The 18,836-nt window shown below is 39.8% G+C and overlaps 1 protein-coding gene across 1 annotated transcript; it reads left to right on the plus strand.

Moving 5' to 3' along the window:
- The first annotated feature begins 1,583 nt into the window (after positions 1 to 1,583).
- EMC7 (ER membrane protein complex subunit 7) lies at positions 1,584 to 18,071 on the plus strand. The gene is made up of 5 exons (XM_052646813.1): positions 1,584 to 1,856; positions 5,586 to 5,705; positions 13,084 to 13,222; positions 15,382 to 15,462; positions 17,611 to 18,071. Exons 1-5 carry the CDS (start codon positions 1,624 to 1,626, stop codon positions 17,761 to 17,763), a joined length of 726 nt encoding a protein of 241 aa, XP_052502773.1. The 5' UTR covers positions 1,584 to 1,623; the 3' UTR covers positions 17,764 to 18,071.
- Positions 18,072 to 18,836: the final 765 nt, after the last annotated feature.

The following is an 18,836-nucleotide window of genomic DNA, read 5'->3' on the forward strand; positions in this document are numbered from 1 at the left end:
GAACAACAGACTGGTTCCAAACAGGAAAAGGAGTACGTCAAGGCTGTATATTGTCACCCTGCTTATTTAACTTCTATGCAGAGTACATCATGGGAAACGCTGGGCTGAAAGAAGCACAAGCTGGAATCAAGATTGCTGGGAGAAATATCAATCACCTCAGATATGCAGATGACACCACCCTTATGGCAGAAGTGAAGAGGAACTATAAATCCTCTTGATGAAAGTGAAAGAGGAGAGTGAAAAAGTTGGCTTAAAGCTCAACATTCAGAAAACGAAGATCATGGCATCCGGTCCCATCACTTCATGGGAAATAGATGGGGAAACAGTGGAAACAGTGTCAGACTTTTTAGTTTTGGGGGCTCCAGAATCACTGCAGATGGTGACTGCAGCCATGAAATTAAAAGACGCTTACTCCTTGGAAGAAAAGTTATGACCAACCTAGATAGCATATTCAAAAGCAGAGACATTACTTTGCAGACTATGGTCTGTCTAGTCAAGGCTATGGTTTTTCCTGTGGTCATGTATGGATGTGCGAGTTGGACAGTGAAGAAAGCTGAGCGCCAAAGAATTAATGCTTTTGAACTGTGGTGTTGAAGAAGACGCTTGAGAGTCCCTTGGACTGCAAGGTGATCCAACTAGTCCATCCTAAAGGAGATCAGTCCTGGGTGTTCTTTGGAAGGAATGATGCTGAAGCTGAAACTCCAATACTTTGACCACCTCATGTGAAGAGTTGACTCATTGGAAAAGACCCTGATGCTGGGAGGGTTTGGGGGCAGGAGGAGAAGGGGACGACAGAGGATGAGATGGCTGGATGGCATTGACAAAACTCAATGCACATGAGTTTGGGTAAACTCCGGGAGTTAGTGATGGACAGGGAGGCCTGGCGTGTTGCGATTCATGGGGTCGCAAAGAGTCGGACACGACTGAGTGACTAAACTGAAGTGAAACATACAAACGGGTGCCTTTTCATCTTGCACGTTTTGCGGAATCTCTAAGGGCTTTTTAAACGCTCTCTTCTGGACTTGTTTCTATCTAAATCAGAGTCTCATTTGCAGACACTATTTAAGATCCTCATCTCTCTGAATTTTTTTTTTCAGGTGGCGCTAGTGATTAAAAAAAAACAAAAAACAAACTCGCCTGCCAATGCATGGGGCATAAGAGATGAGGGTCGATCCCTGGGTTGGGAAGATCCCCAGAAGGAGGGCATGGCAACCACTCCCCCTCTTTCCTGGAGAATTCCATGGACAGAGGAGCTTGGCGGGCTACAGTCCATAGGGTCTCAAATAGTCGGATACGACTGAATGGACTTAACAGGCAACACACACTTAAGATCCTCTTCCCTCTCAGTGGGGACCACAACATCTCACACTTCACTTTCGCTTTGTGGGCAGCTGCCTTTAGTGGCGCACCTCACAGCGCCCTCCATTCTCTAGCGCGCGGATGTCGCCGCAACACTCGGATCTCGCTGGTGGACTGGCCCAGACTCCTGCGCTGCGGTTTGAGCCCACAGCGGGCGCCCGAGCCCGGCGCGCAGAGATGACGACATCAGCTCGCGGCTGCGGCGACTGCGAGAGACGGGGAGGGTTTCCGGGGCTACCGGCCTGACCGCCGAGAGCTGCTGTCATGGCGGCCACGCTATGGGCCTTCTTTTCCGTCCTCCTGCTGCTACTATCAAGGGATGCCCAGAGCTCGGACATGTCTGGGTCTACCTCTGACGGGTCAGGAGGGAGTGGGGTCGGCATTGGAGATCGCTTCAAGATTGAGGGGCGTGCGGTTGTTCCTGGAGTGAAACCCCAGGACTGGATCTCGGCGGCCCGAGTGCTGGTAGACGGAGAAGAGCACGTCGGCTTTCTGAAGTGAGCATCCTGAGGGCAGCGCGAAAGCAACTGGGATGGAAGCTGGAAGGGGATTTGGGGACGCTAGGTGTCAAAACCGGACGACGTCGCTGTCCGAGGGTGAAAGGGCGAGCACCGTTAGCGGTCTATGCCGGGGGTACCTTGTCAGGCAGTCTGACGTTTTCCCCTTCCCGACCCTGTACCACAGAAATGAGGATGGCAGGTGCTCGTCCCAGGGCCAGAGCGGTGGAGTCAGTTATCTTCAACTCCCTTTTAGCCCTGGATGGGGACGACCACTTCTGGGCCCTGGGGACAGGTGGACCCCTTTATTTGTCTTTTGATGAATCTTTCCTTTGCATCTCATCTCGTTTCCCCGGAATTTGGCCTCTTTTTGCACTTCATTTCAGTCTTTTGGTAGCTTCATGTTGTGTAGAATGATGCTAAGCAAGTGGGAATTCTCAAAGCCCACAGGGCTTCTAGTGATGACACAGACTGGAGGCTAATGTTGCTACTTCTAAAATTAATGGGCCCTGAAGTCCCTAATCAAAGCACCTTTTTTGCCTGGAAGTGGGATTGTTGTTCTTTTTTACACTTGACGTTATCGAGGGATTTGCAACATCACTGTTGTCATTTATGTAAGACTCTACAGTGTTTATGCTCTTCTGTCTGGCAATGAGTAGAAGTAGGATTTGAGCCTATATTTAAAAGACGTGGTGAATTTATTAGCACTGTGGTTCTGTGTCAGCTTGCTTTTCAGATGACTAGGCATAAGTGTAATATGATATTTTAAATCTTTTCAATTGCTGCTTGGACAGTGAAACTTTGAACTGAAAGTATTTGGTAAAGGAAGTGTTCCTCTGATGGGTTTGTATACTAACAAGTGGTATCTGAAAACAAGACAATTTAATTCTAAATCTGTTTTGTAAACATTCAGAGTCTCTGGGTGTCTTTGAATGAGAATTTCAAACTCAGATTAATAAATAATGAAGAGAAGCTTACTATCATTTTTAAAGTGCTGTGTATCATTAAAAATCTGGCATTAGGCCATTCTTGAAGTTTTGCCCAAATAAATGATCTTTTAATAATAAAACTCTCATTAAGCTGTAGAAAATTAGCCATGATTAACCATTTGATCTCTCTTCTGCCATATACAGTTTTTAAAATAAGCATTATTTTTATTGAAAATAATTTGTGCTTTGTTTATTGAAGAAAATATAAACAGAATAGAGATAGCAAGCCTTAACATTTTATTGTATCTTTTTGGAATTATATGACATTTTTAGTACTAATATACAATATACAGTGCTTTATGACTTGATTTTTTTCATTTGCTATTTTGTGAGCAGCTTCTGGTGCCCTTTCGTGTTCTTTCATTTATATGTAGAAAGGTTGAGAATTAATATGAGGGGCTTATTGTGATAACCATTTTGGAAGAGGGATAGGTAATTTGTCCTGTACCTGTTATACATAACTAGCATGCAATTTTGGCTGTGTTTATGCTTGTTGGAGGTGACTTGAGACTTTACTAAATGAAGATTAGGGGAGTTTCAACTGAAGACTGCACATGACACTTCTTGCTGTCATCACTGTGTATGTGAACTTAATTTTTCTTGTCCTCTGTTTGGGGGCATTTAGATAGTTTTCAGCTTTTTGAAATTATGTGCTATGCTTTATGTAAGATTATATACTTAACTTTTTTGAACTGTTTATTATGGAAAACTTCAGACATATGCTAAAGTAGAATAACTTAGGAACACATCACAGTTTACTGTTTGATTTCATATCTGCTATCTGCCCCTCTTTACTTTCTTTCTGGAATATTTTAATGTGATCTTAGACATAATATAATTTCACTTGTAAAAACACTGTGATGTATCTCTGAAAGATCAGGGTTTAAAAAAACCCACAGTACTGTTATTTGTTTCACAAAATAAATAATAATAATGTAATTTAGTACCCAGTCCATTTTTATGTTTCCCCACTTACTTCAGAAATACTTTAATGTGCTTGTTCTTTCAAATCAAGAGTCCAGCAAGGTCTGTGTATTGCAGAATACATTTTAAAAACCAGGTTTTAAGTTTTCATTGTAAAATGTGTATGTTATCTTTTAAAGTAAACTGTTTACCCTAGGATGAAAAATATATTTGCTTTTAGTTTATGCCATTAGTTCTGCTATTATTTGTGTTGCACAGGAATTAATTGAATTCTCTTTTTTTCTGGACCTAGAAAAAAGTTTGAAATTCATTCAGTTAGGGTCCCGTCAAGGAACTGAATAATTAGAGTAATTCAAGGAAAGTTTAATGAAAGGATTAACCAGGGTAGTCATGGTGTAAGGAAACAATCAGATTAAGCAGTACTCCAAAGTTCACAACTTCAAGGCTATTGTCACCTCTAAGCCTGAATGGAGGCTAGGAAATAAAGGTTATTGGAATCTAGAAAAGAGGAAAGAACGGCCTAGAGACGAGCTGGGTCCCTTGCCAAAGCCAGTTAGGGGGCTTGCATGGAAAGAGCTGGGAGGAAAGTATAGTAAGCTCGTTTTCTTCCCTTTCCTGCTGTTGGGAGAGGAGAAGGGTGGAGAATGATCTGAGGGAAAATAGAAGACATCCAGTCCAGAATAAGTTAACTTGATGTTTATATTTTAACTCTGTTTCAGTTTAGTGTGTACTTTGAAATAGTATGGAACTCTTACTTTTTATGGAACTCTTTACTTTCATGGTTGATGTGACAGAATCATTGCTTTAACTGAAAGAGCCTAATGACTTAAGGAACATTATTTTAACATTATTATGAGACTGGCAATTCTTTGATAAAGTCAGTCCTTTTAGAATCTTTGTTCTCCTGAATCGTAAACTTTTTTCCCATCAGAATGGCAGTTTCTCATTAGCAAAACAAATTAATTTTGGTCTGTGAACCTGAAATGACTAGTTCTGGATGGGGTAGTTTTCTTAGTCTAGAAGGTTTAGAAGAAATCAGTAAGGCAAAAGTGGATGGTTTTAACTCCCATTAGTTAGTTAAGTCGCTCAGTCGTGTCCGACTCTTTGTGACCCCGTGGACTATAGCCCACCAGGCTCTTCCTTCCATGGGATTCTCCAGGCAAGAATACTAGAGTGTGTTGCTATTTCCTTCTCCAGGGGATCTTCTGACCCAGGGATCAAACCCAGGTCTCCCATATTAGAGGCAGATGCTTTAACCTCTGAGCCACCAGGGAAGCTTTAACTCCCATAAACATTTTAAACTTATACATAGCCCAAAAGAAGTAACCAAAATAGATGGGAACTATTTGTAACAAGTGAAACAAGCAGTATTTAATTACATTTTTTTTTTGGAAAAAAGAAAATACAAATTAAAACTAGGGGAAAAAGCCATTTTTAATTAAGAAATCGTTGGAGGGGTTTGGCAGAATTGGAACCCCAATATTGTAGGAATAACATATTCATTCGCTTTAATGAAGACATGACTTTAGAGTTGGACCTGTACCCCTGGCACCTCTCTTCTCTATCCTGCAGAAGGAATAGAAGTGCTTTCTGTGTCAGGGCTCTCTGTGGAATGGTCTGGGGCATTTTCATACCCATGCAGTGTAATTATGGAAGCTGAAACGTGGAACAACTCTCACCAGTTTGGGTTTGTTTTGTTTTGCTAAATACTGTGTCATTTTGGGGGGTATTGGTTTGGGAGTTAACTGATGATTTAAAGCAAAGGAATAAACTGTGGATCATAAATGACTAAATAATGATAATTTCATTTTTCCAGGACGGATGGGAGTTTTGTGGTTCATGATATACCTTCTGGATCTTATGTAGTGGAAGTTATTTCTCCAGCTTACAGGTTTGATCCTGTCCGAGTGGATATCACTTCAAAAGGCAAAATGAGGTAAGGACAGCTGATTTTATTTTTACCAAAGGCTAGGCTCCTGAATACCTCATTATATATTCCTATCAGAGTTTATAGTTAAGGTTGAAAGGTTTCTTGTTTAAACTGCAGGTATTCCTTAAAACATTTAAAGCGTCCTTATATTGCCCACTCCAGTACTCATGTCTGGAAAATCCCATAGACTGAGGAGCCTGGTAGGCTACAGTCAATGGGATCGCAGAGTCGGACACGACTGAGTGACTTCGCTTTCACTTTATATTGTTCTAATTTGAGCATTGATAATATTTTTACAGTTGAACTGTCTCCTGCTCTGGCTTAATATTTATTTTAAAACTCCTGATATGACTATATAGAGAAGAGGTAAGATTACTTACTATAGGAGCAAAAGCACTGTGAAAGTTTTAATTGAAATGCAGTTATTAAAGTTGGAAATAATTTAACTTTTCTAAGTTGAAAATACTTATCATTTGTTTTTCATTGGGATATTTTGATAATTTCATGGAGTTTATTTCAAAATGAGGATCATAATGAGAAAAAGTACAGTATTAGAGGCTGGAGGACAGGAAAAAGTTTTAGAATTTCCAAGTAGATGAATGGGCTTCCCTGGTGGCTCAGATGGTAAAGCATCTGTCTGCAGTGCGGGAGACCTGGGTTCGATCCCTGGGTCAGGAAGACCCCCTGGAGAAGGAAATGGCAATCCACTCCAGCACCCTTGCCTGGAAAAGCCCATGGACGGAGGAGCCTGATAGGCTACAGTCCATGGGGTCACAAAGAGTCGGACATGACTGAACAACTTCGCTTTCACAAGTAGATGAACACATGCTTTGAAGTCGAGTGAAAACTTTGGACTAATTCAGGCTCTAATTCTGGAATACCACAGTGTTCAGATTCAGCCTTCTGCTGCTACAAGCCCAGTTGATTGTTATTAGTCTCGGGCCAATAGCGCTGTCTTTGGTGTAATCTGACCAGGAGGTATAGGAAGCCGTTTTCTTGCTTGCTTGTTTGCTTTATTGAGCTGTAATTGACAAGTACCAAACAATTTAAAATGGTAATATCTCTTCTTTGTTTGGGCTATCACAAAATTACTTCGTGTTGCTGTAATAAATCTTTCCAGGTAGCTCAGTGGTAAAGAATCTGCCTGCCGGTGCAGGAGACTCAGGAGTCTCGGCTTCAGTCCCCAAGTTGGGAAGATTCCCTGGAGAGGAAATGGCGACTCACTCCAGTATTCTTACCCTGGAAAATCCTATGGACAGAGGAGCCTAACGGGTTGCAGTCCACAGGGTTGCAAAGAGTCAGACACAACTGAGCAACTAAGCATGCATACAGTAATTAAGAAGAGGTCACGCAAAGGCAAAAATAATTTGGGGGTTAGGGGAACGGTATTTTATTACCGACCTTTTCTTCACATGCCTAGCATATTGAGGTTGATTTGTGGAGACCTCAGATTGAGTTGATGTAAGAGAGGTGTTTGGTTTGTACCATAATATTTATATTTGAATTAACGTTTACTCCTAAAATGCTTTCCTTCTTCCTTTACTTTTTTTTGATTATTGAACATTTTTAAAGTATAATATGTAAATATGCTGTAATTAAAATAGTCAGTCATATGTTGAGCTTTATATCCTACATCCTTTATATCAGCTGTATATTAGTTCATTGATGTCAGCTCCCGATAATGGATGGGGAAAGTTTTCTTTTTCCTCTTTTAGCATGTGTAGTGAGCATAGTTATTCTGTCTAATTTAAATTCTTAGTGTTATTATGAAACCAATAATGCTATGCTATTGGTATGCTATGCTATGAAACGTGATGCTATGAAAAATAATTATTTAGAAACAAATTACTTTCTCATATACTTTTGGAGTTAAGTTGTTGTCTTAGAATATTCTACTTTGTCCAGATTCTAATATTACTTGCTATTGGCTACTCAGAGCAAGGGTAAAACTTGAGTAATATTCTGCAAATATGTTTATAAATATTTTGGGGGTAATCAATGGATTGTTTCAAAGTAACTGAATCTCATTAGCTATTGACTTTCTCATGTCCTTTTAGAGGCATAAAATTTTAAAAATATGTATTTATATATAAAACTAGTATGATATCCTAAACTGTAAAGAACATATCATGACTTCTTATATATTTTAGGATTGCAAGTGTGGACATGGAGGGGGGCTTGTAGATTTACCATATGCACTAAATATATAAGTTTGAGATTTAAAAATACTGGGAACTCCCTGGGGTTCAGTAGTGGGGACTTTGCACTTTCATTGCAGTGAGCCTGGGTTCAACCCCTTGTTGGAGAATTAAACTCCAAGCCGAGTGGCCAGACCAGACAAACAAAAAGCTGAATACTGAAGGTCATGAGAGTTGTTAAAATGGGACATTTGTTGATTAAAAACTGTAATTTATTTTTATTTATCCTTTTTGCTTTGAATTTTGAATAAAGCTTGTGGTCAGTTGCTGACTCTTTGCAGCCCCATGGAATGTGGCACAGCGCATTTCCCTGTCCTTCACTATCTCCTGGAGTTTGCTCAAATTGATGTCCATTGAGTCAATGATGCCATCCAACTGTCTCATCCTCTGTTGCTCCCAACTCTTGCCTTCAGTTTTTCCCAGCATCAGGGTCTTTCCTAATGAGTCAGCTTTTCATATCAGATGGCCTAAGTATTGCAGCTTCAGCACCAGTCCTTGCAATGAATATTCAGGGTTGATTTCCTTTAGGGTTGACTGATTTGATCTCCTTGCTGTCCAAGGAGTCTTCTCCAGCACCACAGTTCGAAAGCGTCAATTCTTAGGAGTTCAGCCTTCCTTATGATCCAGCTCTCACATCCATTTATGACTACTGCAAAAACCATAGCTTTGACTATATAGACCTTTGTCGGCAAAATGATGTCTCTGCTTTTTAATACGCTGTGTAGATTTGTAATAGCTTTTTTCCAAGGAGCAAGCATCTTTTCATTTTGTGGCTACAGTCACCATCCTCAGTGATTCTGGAGCCCAAGAAAATAAAATCTGCCACTGTTTCCATTTTTTCTCCATCTGTTTGCCATTAAGTGATGAGACCAGATGCCATGATCTTAGTTTTTTGAATGTTGAGTTTTAAGCCAGCTTTTTCACTCTCCTCTTTCACTCTTATCAAGAGGCTCCATTAGAGTGGGTATCATCTGCATATCTGAGGTTGTTGATATTTCTCCGGGCAGTCTTGATTCCTGCTTGTGCTTCATCCAGCCCATCATTTTGCATGATATTCTCTGCATATAAATTCAATAAGTAGGGTGACATGCAGTCTTGATGTGTTCTTTTCCCAATTTGGAACCAGTCCCTTGTTCCATGTCCAGTTCTAACTGTTGCTCCTTGACCTGCATACAGGTTTCTCAGGAGGCAGGTCAGGTGGTCTGGTATTCCCATCTGTTTGAGAAGTTTCCACAGTTTGTTCTGATCCACACAGGCTTTTGTGTAGTCAGTGATGCAGAAGAAGATGTTTTTCTGGAACTCTCTTGCTTTCTCTATGATCAAATGGTTGTTGGCAGTTTGATCTCTGGTTCCTCTGCCTTTTCTAAATCCAGCTTGTACACCTGGAAGTTCTCGGTTCAGGTGCTATTGAAGCCTAACTTGAAGGTTTTGAGCCTTACTAGCGTGTGAAATCGGAGAAGGCAATGGCAACCCACTCCAGTGTTCTTGCCTGGAGAATCCCAGGGACGGGGGAGCCTGGTAGGCTGCAGTCCATGGGGTCGCTAAGAGTCGGACACAACTGAGCGACTTCACTTTCACTTTTCACTTTCATGCATTGGAGAAGGAAATAGCAACCCACTCCAGTGTTCTTGCCTGGAGAATCCCAGGGATGGGGGAGCCCGATGGGCTGCCGCCATCTATGGGGTCGCACAGAGCCGGATATGACTGACGTGACTTAGCAGCAGCAGCAGCGTGTGAAATCGGAGAAGGCAATGGCAGCCCACTCCAGTGTTCTTGCCTGGAGAATCCCAGGGACGGGGGAGCCTGGTGGGCTGCCATCTATGGGGTCACACAGAGTTGGACACTACTGAAGCAACTTAGCAGCAGCAGCAGCAGCAGCAGCATGTGAAATGAGTGCAGTTGTATGGTAGTTTGAACATTATTTGGCATTGCCTTTCTTTGGGATTGGAATGAAAACTGACCTTTTCCAGTCCTGTGACCACCACTGAGTTTTCCAAATTTGCTGGCATATTGAGTGCAGCACTTTCACAGCATCATCTTTTAGGATTTGAAATAGCTCAACTGGGATTCTATCACCTCCACTAGCTTAATTTGTAGCGATGCTTCCTAAGGCCCACTTGACTTTGCACTGCAGGATGTCTGACTCTAGGTGCGTGACCACACCGTCATGGTCCATCATGGTTATCTGGGTCATGTAAGACCTTTTTTGTATAGTTCTGTGTATTCTTGCCACCTCTTCTTAATATCTTCTGCTTCTGTTAGGTCCTTGCCATTTCTGTCCTTTATTGTGCCCATCTTTGCATGAAATGTTCCCTTAGGTATCTCCAGTTTTCTTGGAGAGTCTTTCCCATTGTATTGTTTTTCTCTATTTCCTTGCGTTGTTCTCTTAAGAAGACTTTCTTATCTCGCCTTGCTATTCTCTGAAACTCTGCATTCAGTTGGGTGTATCTTTTCCTCTTTTGAATAAAGTAGTCTTGCTTGTTAGACATATTTTCCTAAAATACAAAGCTTTATTCGCCTTTTCACCGTGGATAAAGAGTACTACCTGCTTTAACTTTTAAGGACTGGTTGCAGCAGTGGGATTCATATTCGCAGATTTATTCCTGATGATTGGATACTTGAAGCATAGCTTAAAAAAAAGGCCCTTATCAGTTTAATAATTGGGGGGTGGGCGACAGAATAGAGAACAAAGAAGGACTTATATAAGATACTGATATTCTTGACCAGTGTTTTGTAAGTGTGTATGATAAATTAGTTTCAGATAAATGGAACTTCCATTTCTGACATTTTGGCCAAATGAAAAATTTTAGAAATGCTGGATAAAACATGATAAAAATTTCATTTTAAATGTAAAACTCCCCCAAAAGTAAGGGAACTCCCCAGAGAATAAACTGCTTTCCCACGTGGGGGATTTGTTATACTCTCATCGAAAGGCTTAGATTTTATTATCAGCGCGTGGATGGAAGGCAGGCTTTGGGCATGCTAGGAGTCAGTCAGACTAGAGACTTGGTTCCCGCCTCGACCCTTGGCCTAAAATCCAAAAGATCAGATTCCCAACCTGGCCCTGGCTATTGGAGGAAAAAATCTATCCTGAAAATTGATAGTCATACCCTCATTGAAATTTGGGGTATGCACTTATTACTTCCTGCATGATCCAAAAAATTCCAGTCTGAAAAATTAATAAGATGGTCCCTGGTCATAATCCTGGACTCCTGGCACAGACAAGTGCATAACCTCTCTTGAGGCAGATACTCTCTGTCCACACCCACACATAAGTAAAGTCTACTTAACTTATAAAAAATACCCAAGAAAATGTCCATGGAAGATGGACATTAGATGAATCAGACCTCTGATAACTCTAATTTTGTTTACTTGTTTATTTATTTTTGGCTGTGCTGGCTTTTCTCTAGTTGCAGCAAACGGGCTACTCTCCAGCTGTGGTGTGAGGGCTTCTCGCTGCAGCGGATTCTCCTGTCGTCGAGCACCAGCTCTAGGGCTCAAGGGCTTCCTCAGCTGCGCCTCCTGGGCTCTAGAGCACAAGTCCAGTGGTTGTGGCACTCGGGCCTGGTTGCTGTATGGCACGTGGGATCTTCCCAGATCAGGGACGGTACTCATGTCTCCTGTATTGGCAGGTGGAGTCTTCACACTGAGCCACCAGGGAAGCCCTGAGAACTCTAGACAGTGTAACTATCGGATGTAGACGATACAAAATGGCTTAAAGCAGATTTAAAATGCTTTAAACAGAAACGCTTATTGCCATAATACCAAAATAGACCATACATAATACCAAATAGATCATATGAAAAAAAAACAACTTTTGCAATCAGTGTATGCTTTGGAATATAAAACTCAATGGATGTGCTGAGCAACTGAACAGAAGTTTGATAAGTTGGAGGACAGATCAGAAAAATTGGCCAGAAATCAATACAGATGAAGGAAAGGACTCTGAATGTGAGAGTTTAACAAGATGTGGAGTAAAGAATGAAAAAGGGCTACCCTGATGGCTCGGTGGTAAAGAATCTGCCTGCCAACGTAGGAGACATGGGTTTGATCCCTCATCCAAGAAAATCCCACATGCCATGGAGCGACTAAGCTCTTGCACCACAATTACTGAGCCTGTGCTCTAGAGCCCAGGAGCCACAATTAATGAAGCCCTCCAGCCCTGGAGCCGGTGCTCCGCAACAAGAGAAGCCACTGTAATGAGAAGCCTGCTCAGCAGTGAAGACCCCGCACAGGCTCCCCACCCCCTCCGCCCCCGCCATAGAAGAATGAAATGGTCTAACACTTGTCTAATAGAAGCTCCAAAAGGAAACGATAAGAGGAAATGGGGGAAGCAATTTTTAGAAAGTACACTGAAATATGTGTGGACATGGGTGATTAAAATTCATAGCATGTCTGGTAAAAATGTAATGTTACCACCTATGGTACTGTTGCAGGACTTTCTTGAATCATGTTTTTCCTGCAAAATACCCTTGGCAATTAGGTAGACCCCAGAAGGCACTGGCGCCCCACTCCAGTGCTCTTGCCTGGAAAATCCCATGGACGGAGGAGCTTGGTAGGCTGCAGTCCATGGGGTCGCGAAGAGTCGGACACGACTTCACTTTCACTTTCACTTTTCACTTTCTTGCATTGGAGAAGGAAATGGCAACCCACTCCAGTGTTCTTGCCTGGGGAATCCCAGGGACGGGGGAGCCTGGTGGGCTGCCGTCTATGGGGTCGCACAGAGTCGGACACGACTGAAGCGACTTAGCAGCAGCAGCAGAAGCAGCATAATGCATATCTCAGACAATCAAAAAATTCTAACATTTTTATATATTTATAGCAAAATAAATTTATTATTAAATAAAATCAAAGAGCTTTAGAGCTGGAAGAATTCCAGAAGAACTTCTGGTATAACCAGAAACATTAAGAACTTAAAACTTGTAAGCGTAGGTATTAACAGATCTATAACTAGAAACTAGGTCTCTTGATTCCAAATCTAGTGTCTTCTCTACATTTTGCTAAGTATTTTAGACATATAGATGAAGCTACTTTGATCAGATTTTCAAGATCAAAAATTTAAATGCCGAAGCATTCTGGAAAAAGCTAAAGGTAATTAAGGCATTGCTAATATATTATAAGCAGTTCTTTTAACTAGTAATGCTTGTAATAGGATTACTGATGCTTTTTTCATGTTGCTTTATCAGAGCGAGATACGTGAATTACATCAAAACATCAGAAGTGGTCAGACTGCCCTATCCTCTCCAAATGAAATCTTCAGGCCCACCTTCTTACTTTATTAAAAGGGAGTCTTGGGGCTGGACAGACTTTCTGATGAACCCAATGGTATGTATCAGGCTATAATAAAGCACCTTTACTAATCTCTAATTTGCTTATAGTCAGTTGAAAAACTAACCCTGTGATAGGAAAGCTGGGATCAAATTGTTGGATGAAAGGATTATTGTGACTAGTTTATGAATTTCAAGAAAATAATAGCTTTGGGAATACATAATGAAAAAAATAGTATCAAGAATGGCATGGTAGATTTGACAGAAATGTGCAGCAGAAATTAGATAAATAGTTATGTTTAAAATTCACATAGAATGAGTATGTGGTAAGTCTCCATGGGGTTGCAGAGTGTCAGATCCGAGTGAGCAACTAAACACACACACAGTCATGTGATAAGTCACACGTGTAATAAGTCATGTGATAAGTCACATGTGTGGTAAGTCACACATGGAGTTAGCTCTCCTTCCTACTACCTGCGTATTAGACCATTGATGAATGTGCCATCACTTAATAAATTGCCCTCTTGATGGGACATATACTTTTTTTTCTCTCTCTTTCTTTTGAATATGGAATGAACAGAAAAGTTATTCTGTGGTATTCTAAGTACTTGGTATTTTCTTGAAATGATATTATGGTATCCACTAATATAAAATTTTAATAGCATAATTCTTCAGAAAAAAGTTAACTTTTTTTTCCTTTGCTGTTTTTTGAAACTTGAATTATTACCTGAGAATTATGTAAGTGTTAATCATATTTCTTGATGGTAGCTATTTAGATCACAAGTAGGGATGTTTCAGGCTGTACATCCTTTGAGAGGAATAAATCAGTACCTGGAATCTGCAGTTAGGCCTGAAGAAGCAGGAGGGTAGAGTGGATGGATGAAATCAATAGTGAGACTCCAAAGCTAATTGAGAAATATATTTCATGTTCTCATTTCTGAAATTTCCATGGGGATGTATGCAGTGCGAGAAGATCCTAGGTCATTTTTTAAAACTTGTCTGCTATCGTAGTTGCCTAGTAGTATATTGTACGTTAGAAGGGGGGATATTTTGTTTTCTCCAAAAGCTGCAAGTCGTCTGGAAAAAGCTCAGCTGGTCATCACAATCACCAATCTCAGTGGCAGACTGCAGTTTGAAGAAAATGAACAAATAGTTCTGTTTGCAAACTGTTTGTGTTAAATAAAACTCTGAACTCTGCAAAATGATAGGTAGCACAGATATTCATAGATGTTCATTTTCTTCAAACTGCAGTCTGCCACTGAGATTGGTGATTGTGATGACCAGCTGAGCTTTTTCCAGACGACTTGCAGCTTTTGGAGAAAACAAAATATCCCCCCTTCTAACGTACAATATACTACTAGGCAACTACGATAGCAGACAAGTTTTAAAAAATGACCTAGGATCTTCTCGCACTGCATACATCCCCATGGAAATTTCAGAAATGAGAACATGAAATATATTTCTCAATTAGCTTTGGAGTCTCACTATTGATTTCATCCATCCACTCTACCCTCCTGCTTCTTCAGGCCTAACTGCAGATTCCAGGTACTGATTTATTCCTCTCAAAGGATGTACAGCCTGAAACATCCCTACTTGTGATCTAAATAGCTACCATCAAGAAATATGATTAACACTTACATAATTCTCAGGTAATAATTCAAGTTTCAAAAAACAGCAAAGGAAAAAAAAGTTAACTTTTTTCTGAAGAATTATGCTATTAAAATTTTATATTAGTGGATACCATAATATCATTTCAAGAAAATACCAAGTACTTAGAATACCACAGAATAACTTTTCTGTTCATTCCATATTCAAAAGAAAGAGAGAGAAAAAAAAGTATATGTCCCATCAAGAGGGCAATTTGTTAAGTGATGGCACATTCATCAATGGTCTAATACGCAGGTAGTAGGAAGGAGAGCTAACTCCATGTGTGACTTACCACACATGTGACTTATCACATGACTTATTACACGTGTGACTTATCACATGACTGTGTGTGTGTTTAGTTGCTCACTCGGATCTGACACTCTGCAACCCCAGGCTCTTATATTACAACAGTGGACCTTGCTGTCAGCAGGGTTCATTCAATAGAATTGAAGTGGTGACTGCTAGTTTTATTCTATTTACAGTATTTAATTCCATCATTGGTTGTTAAGTTCAGATTTTGTACCTCAGTTAAGTGGGAAAAACATTTTCTGAATTTTTTTTCTTTCACAGGTTATGATGATGGTTCTTCCATTATTGATATTTGTGCTTCTGCCTAAAGTGGTCAACACAAGTGATCCTGACATGAGGCGGGTAAGATGATTGAACCATGTTCTGATGCCTGGCCATCCATTGTGGCTGAATGGCTTGCATTTGTCCAGCTTTATCCTAATTCCCAAGCCAAATTCATCTACAGGTTGTGTTGATACAGTATTATATGTTTCTGGTATTTAATTGTTTCCATTGGACCAGATAAATTCAGTTGGATCTGTCTGATAAAAGCCTGGATCTCTTCATATAGTTAAGACATTCTATTTAGTACTTGCTTCTTTGTGCCTCACTTGTTAAATAGTTGAAATGCATAATGATTCTGGTATACCTAATCTAAATATTTCACTAAATGGTAGCTTCTTATAATCTACCTTTATTTTATAAAGTTCTTCAGAGTATATACCTTTAGCTTATATGTTCAGATACACAAAAGAAATTTGGATAAACCGCAGGAGAAAAATAGAATAGTGGTTTTCAAACTCTACCACAAGATCATACTGTTTGGTGAGGGGGCTAGGAGTTGCCAAGGAAGATGCTTCAAATTTAGTGCCACCGTCTCGTCTCTTTAAAATATTGGCTTCTGTATAAAATCTTCAGAATTGAAAACAAAAATTATCTATTCTTCACCCCAAACCATCAACATACATCTCCTGAATTCCAAGTTTTTCTGTTGTATTTAATATACTGGTGTATTTACACCTATTGATTACTGAATAAATATTTATTATCAGTTTTTAGGCTCTGGATACAGGGGATACAAAGATGGGTTATATGTCATCTCTGTTGTCAACAAGCTCAGTTAAATATAGGAAATAAAATGGATTTATAAAGCACTCTTCTTTCCAGCAGAGGATTGTACGTGTGTTTTAAATGGAAAAAATAAGCTATCCATAAATAAAAATGTCTGCTGAGGTACTAGCTGATTAAGTTCTGTAAAGGCATATATCGCATGCTGGAATGGCAAAAAAAAACTTCATGAAGGAAGAACGCTTTATGATGTTTCAAAATGTGTTATTGCTAAGTTTTGGCATCTTTGCCTCAGTGTTGGTCGGAAAGTGTACCTCCTGTATTCTTGGATCTGTTAAGGCAGTTAACTCTCTGTGGTATCAACGGAAGGAAGCATTAGAAGTCACACTGGGTTAAAAATTCATTTCTTGCAAAATGCTTTTCACATAGTGTGCAGTATAAAAAGTTGTTCATTCAAGAGCTTCACAATTGAACAGATTCAAAAATAGAGTTGGTATATTTTTGCAGAGATTCAAAACCTGTTACCATATACATTTAATTCTTGATTACTGGGGATGTTAATATATCTCATATATATTTGTAATGTTTCTTTTCCTGGCCTTATTTAAAGCATCTTCTCCTTGAAAACTCATCTATAAATTCTACCTTTGGGGAGAAAGCGCTAGCTAATAATTGAATTAAAAACTCAATTTTAAATGATAGATAATGGGGTATTTCTTTTTTTTTTTTTCATGTCTGAACCAATACAATTATGAGTTCACTTTTGTAATGTCACATGAAATTCAAATGAAGCAGACATTAATATTGCCAAAGTGGAACAGTACTTTAGAGATTGTTGGCCCAGTAACCGGTAGGATAGAAACCTCAGAATAAAAGTACTATTTCCTTAGGTCCTGCCAGTGATGGTAACATTTTAACATTTGTGTTGCTTGCTTTAGATGCTGTAACTGAGGTCACTCAAGTCATACAGTGTTCATAGATTTACTAAGGCCCTTAGGAATCAAGTCTTGGAAATACTATAGTTATCTTCAAACTTTTCTGATAGCTTGATACATAGTTAAAGATTTCTAGTTAAGTGCATCTAGAAGAAGCATGAGTTTAAAAATACTTGTTAAAACAAAGTATTTTAATCAGAAAACAAAATAAGGTGGCAGGAATATAATCACATTATGTCCGTTATCAGAGAAAATCCCCTTTACAAAAACATAAATGGAATCAAACCCCAGGCAACACTTTTGAGCATTTACTGAGGATCAGAATGCTGAGTGATCCAAGGGGAGCATGAAGCATGGTTTCGAAATGCTGTTGGGTGTGACATTACGTCATTGCTCAGAACCAGTACCTCTTTCGTTTCTCTCCTCCTTCCTTAATGGAAGTGTTAGTTGCTGGGTGACCTGAAGGATCCCTGTTCCTTTCATAGCGATGTGCTTTGTCTTCCCACAGGAGATGGAGCAGTCAATGAATATGCTGAATTCCAACCACGAACTGCCTGATGTTTCTGAGTTCATGACAAGACTCTTCTCTTCAAAATCATCTGGCAAATCTAGCAGTGGCAGCAGTAAAACAGGCAAAAGTGGGGCTGGCAAAAGGAGGTAGTCGGGCAGGCCAGAGATGGCATTTGCACAAACACAGTAACACTGGGTGGCATCCATGTCCTGAGGGAAAGGCGTGTGAAGCAACTACTGTAAGCCTGAGTCATCCTTAAAGTTGGTCTCTTAAAACTGTTATGTGTGATAACTCTTTAGCACATGTTTTGTATTTGGTACACAAGGACACCCAGCTTTCATCCTTTGTCTGTTTGAGGTCAATATTGATGTCACTGAATTAATTACAGTGTCCTATAGAAAATGACATTAATAAATTATATGAAGTATGATACATTATGTATATTAAAATAAGTCTTAATCCAGACATAAAGTTATCTTGTCATTTTTTTTCACTTTAATGTTTCCTTTATTCCTTACAATTTTCTTCTGTCTCTTCATTATCTGAACTTAACCTTTCCTGTTTAAAAAGAGTGCTTGGTGTTTTTAGAACAGCATGCATCATGGGTTTCTGTGTAACTAGACTGTTTAAAATTCTTAGTCCTGCCCTGTAGTTTTAACATTCCCTGATATTTGAAGTAGAACCACATGTTCCTGATATAGTTTTAACTTTCATTATTACAAGCTGGTTTCAGAGTGTGGATATATGAATTAGAGTGGATGTTATCAATCTTTAAATTCTGGTTACCATCTGTGGTTTCATTTTACAATTATTGAACATCAGCTCTATCCTGTGATTCAAGGTAAGATAGAGAGACGGATAATACCCAGTGCCTGTCTTCAATAGAGCTTATTATGTATGAAATGCAACACAAATAATAACAGAGAGTGAGTGGCCAGGGGAAAGAAGCGCAGGAGTAGGAGAGCCTTATAGAGTCTGAGGATGGAAAATCAACCTCACAGCTCCATGTTGTCACGTTGGTAGTACAGCAGAGGTCCTTACAAATCCTCTCATCTTCCCCGTTATTGATTCTCAGAGGTAATGGAATATAAATTACTACTTTGCAGTTAGGAGTATCTCAAAACCTTTTTATTTTGATAAGTTATGGCAACTTTTCTTTTGGATTGTTTTAAAGAACTCTGATGTCACAGTATTGCTTCTAGTAGGGCTCCTATCTTCTCCTG

This window comes from Budorcas taxicolor, chromosome 10 (genome assembly GCF_023091745.1).
Source record: "Budorcas taxicolor isolate Tak-1 chromosome 10, Takin1.1, whole genome shotgun sequence".
Taxonomy (NCBI): Eukaryota; Metazoa; Chordata; class Mammalia; order Artiodactyla; family Bovidae; genus Budorcas; species Budorcas taxicolor.

Coding starts and splice junctions, on each gene's coding strand:
- EMC7 (XM_052646813.1), top strand. CDS start 1,624: ATGGCGGCCACGCTATGGGCCTTCTTTTCCGTCCTCCTGCTGCTACTA. Junction 5,706..13,083: donor ACTTCAAAAGGCAAAATGAG/GTAAGGACAGCT, acceptor TTGCTTTATCAG/AGCGAGATACGTGAATTACA. Junction 15,463..17,610: donor GTGATCCTGACATGAGGCGG/GTAAGATGATTG, acceptor GTCTTCCCACAG/GAGATGGAGCAGTCAATGAA.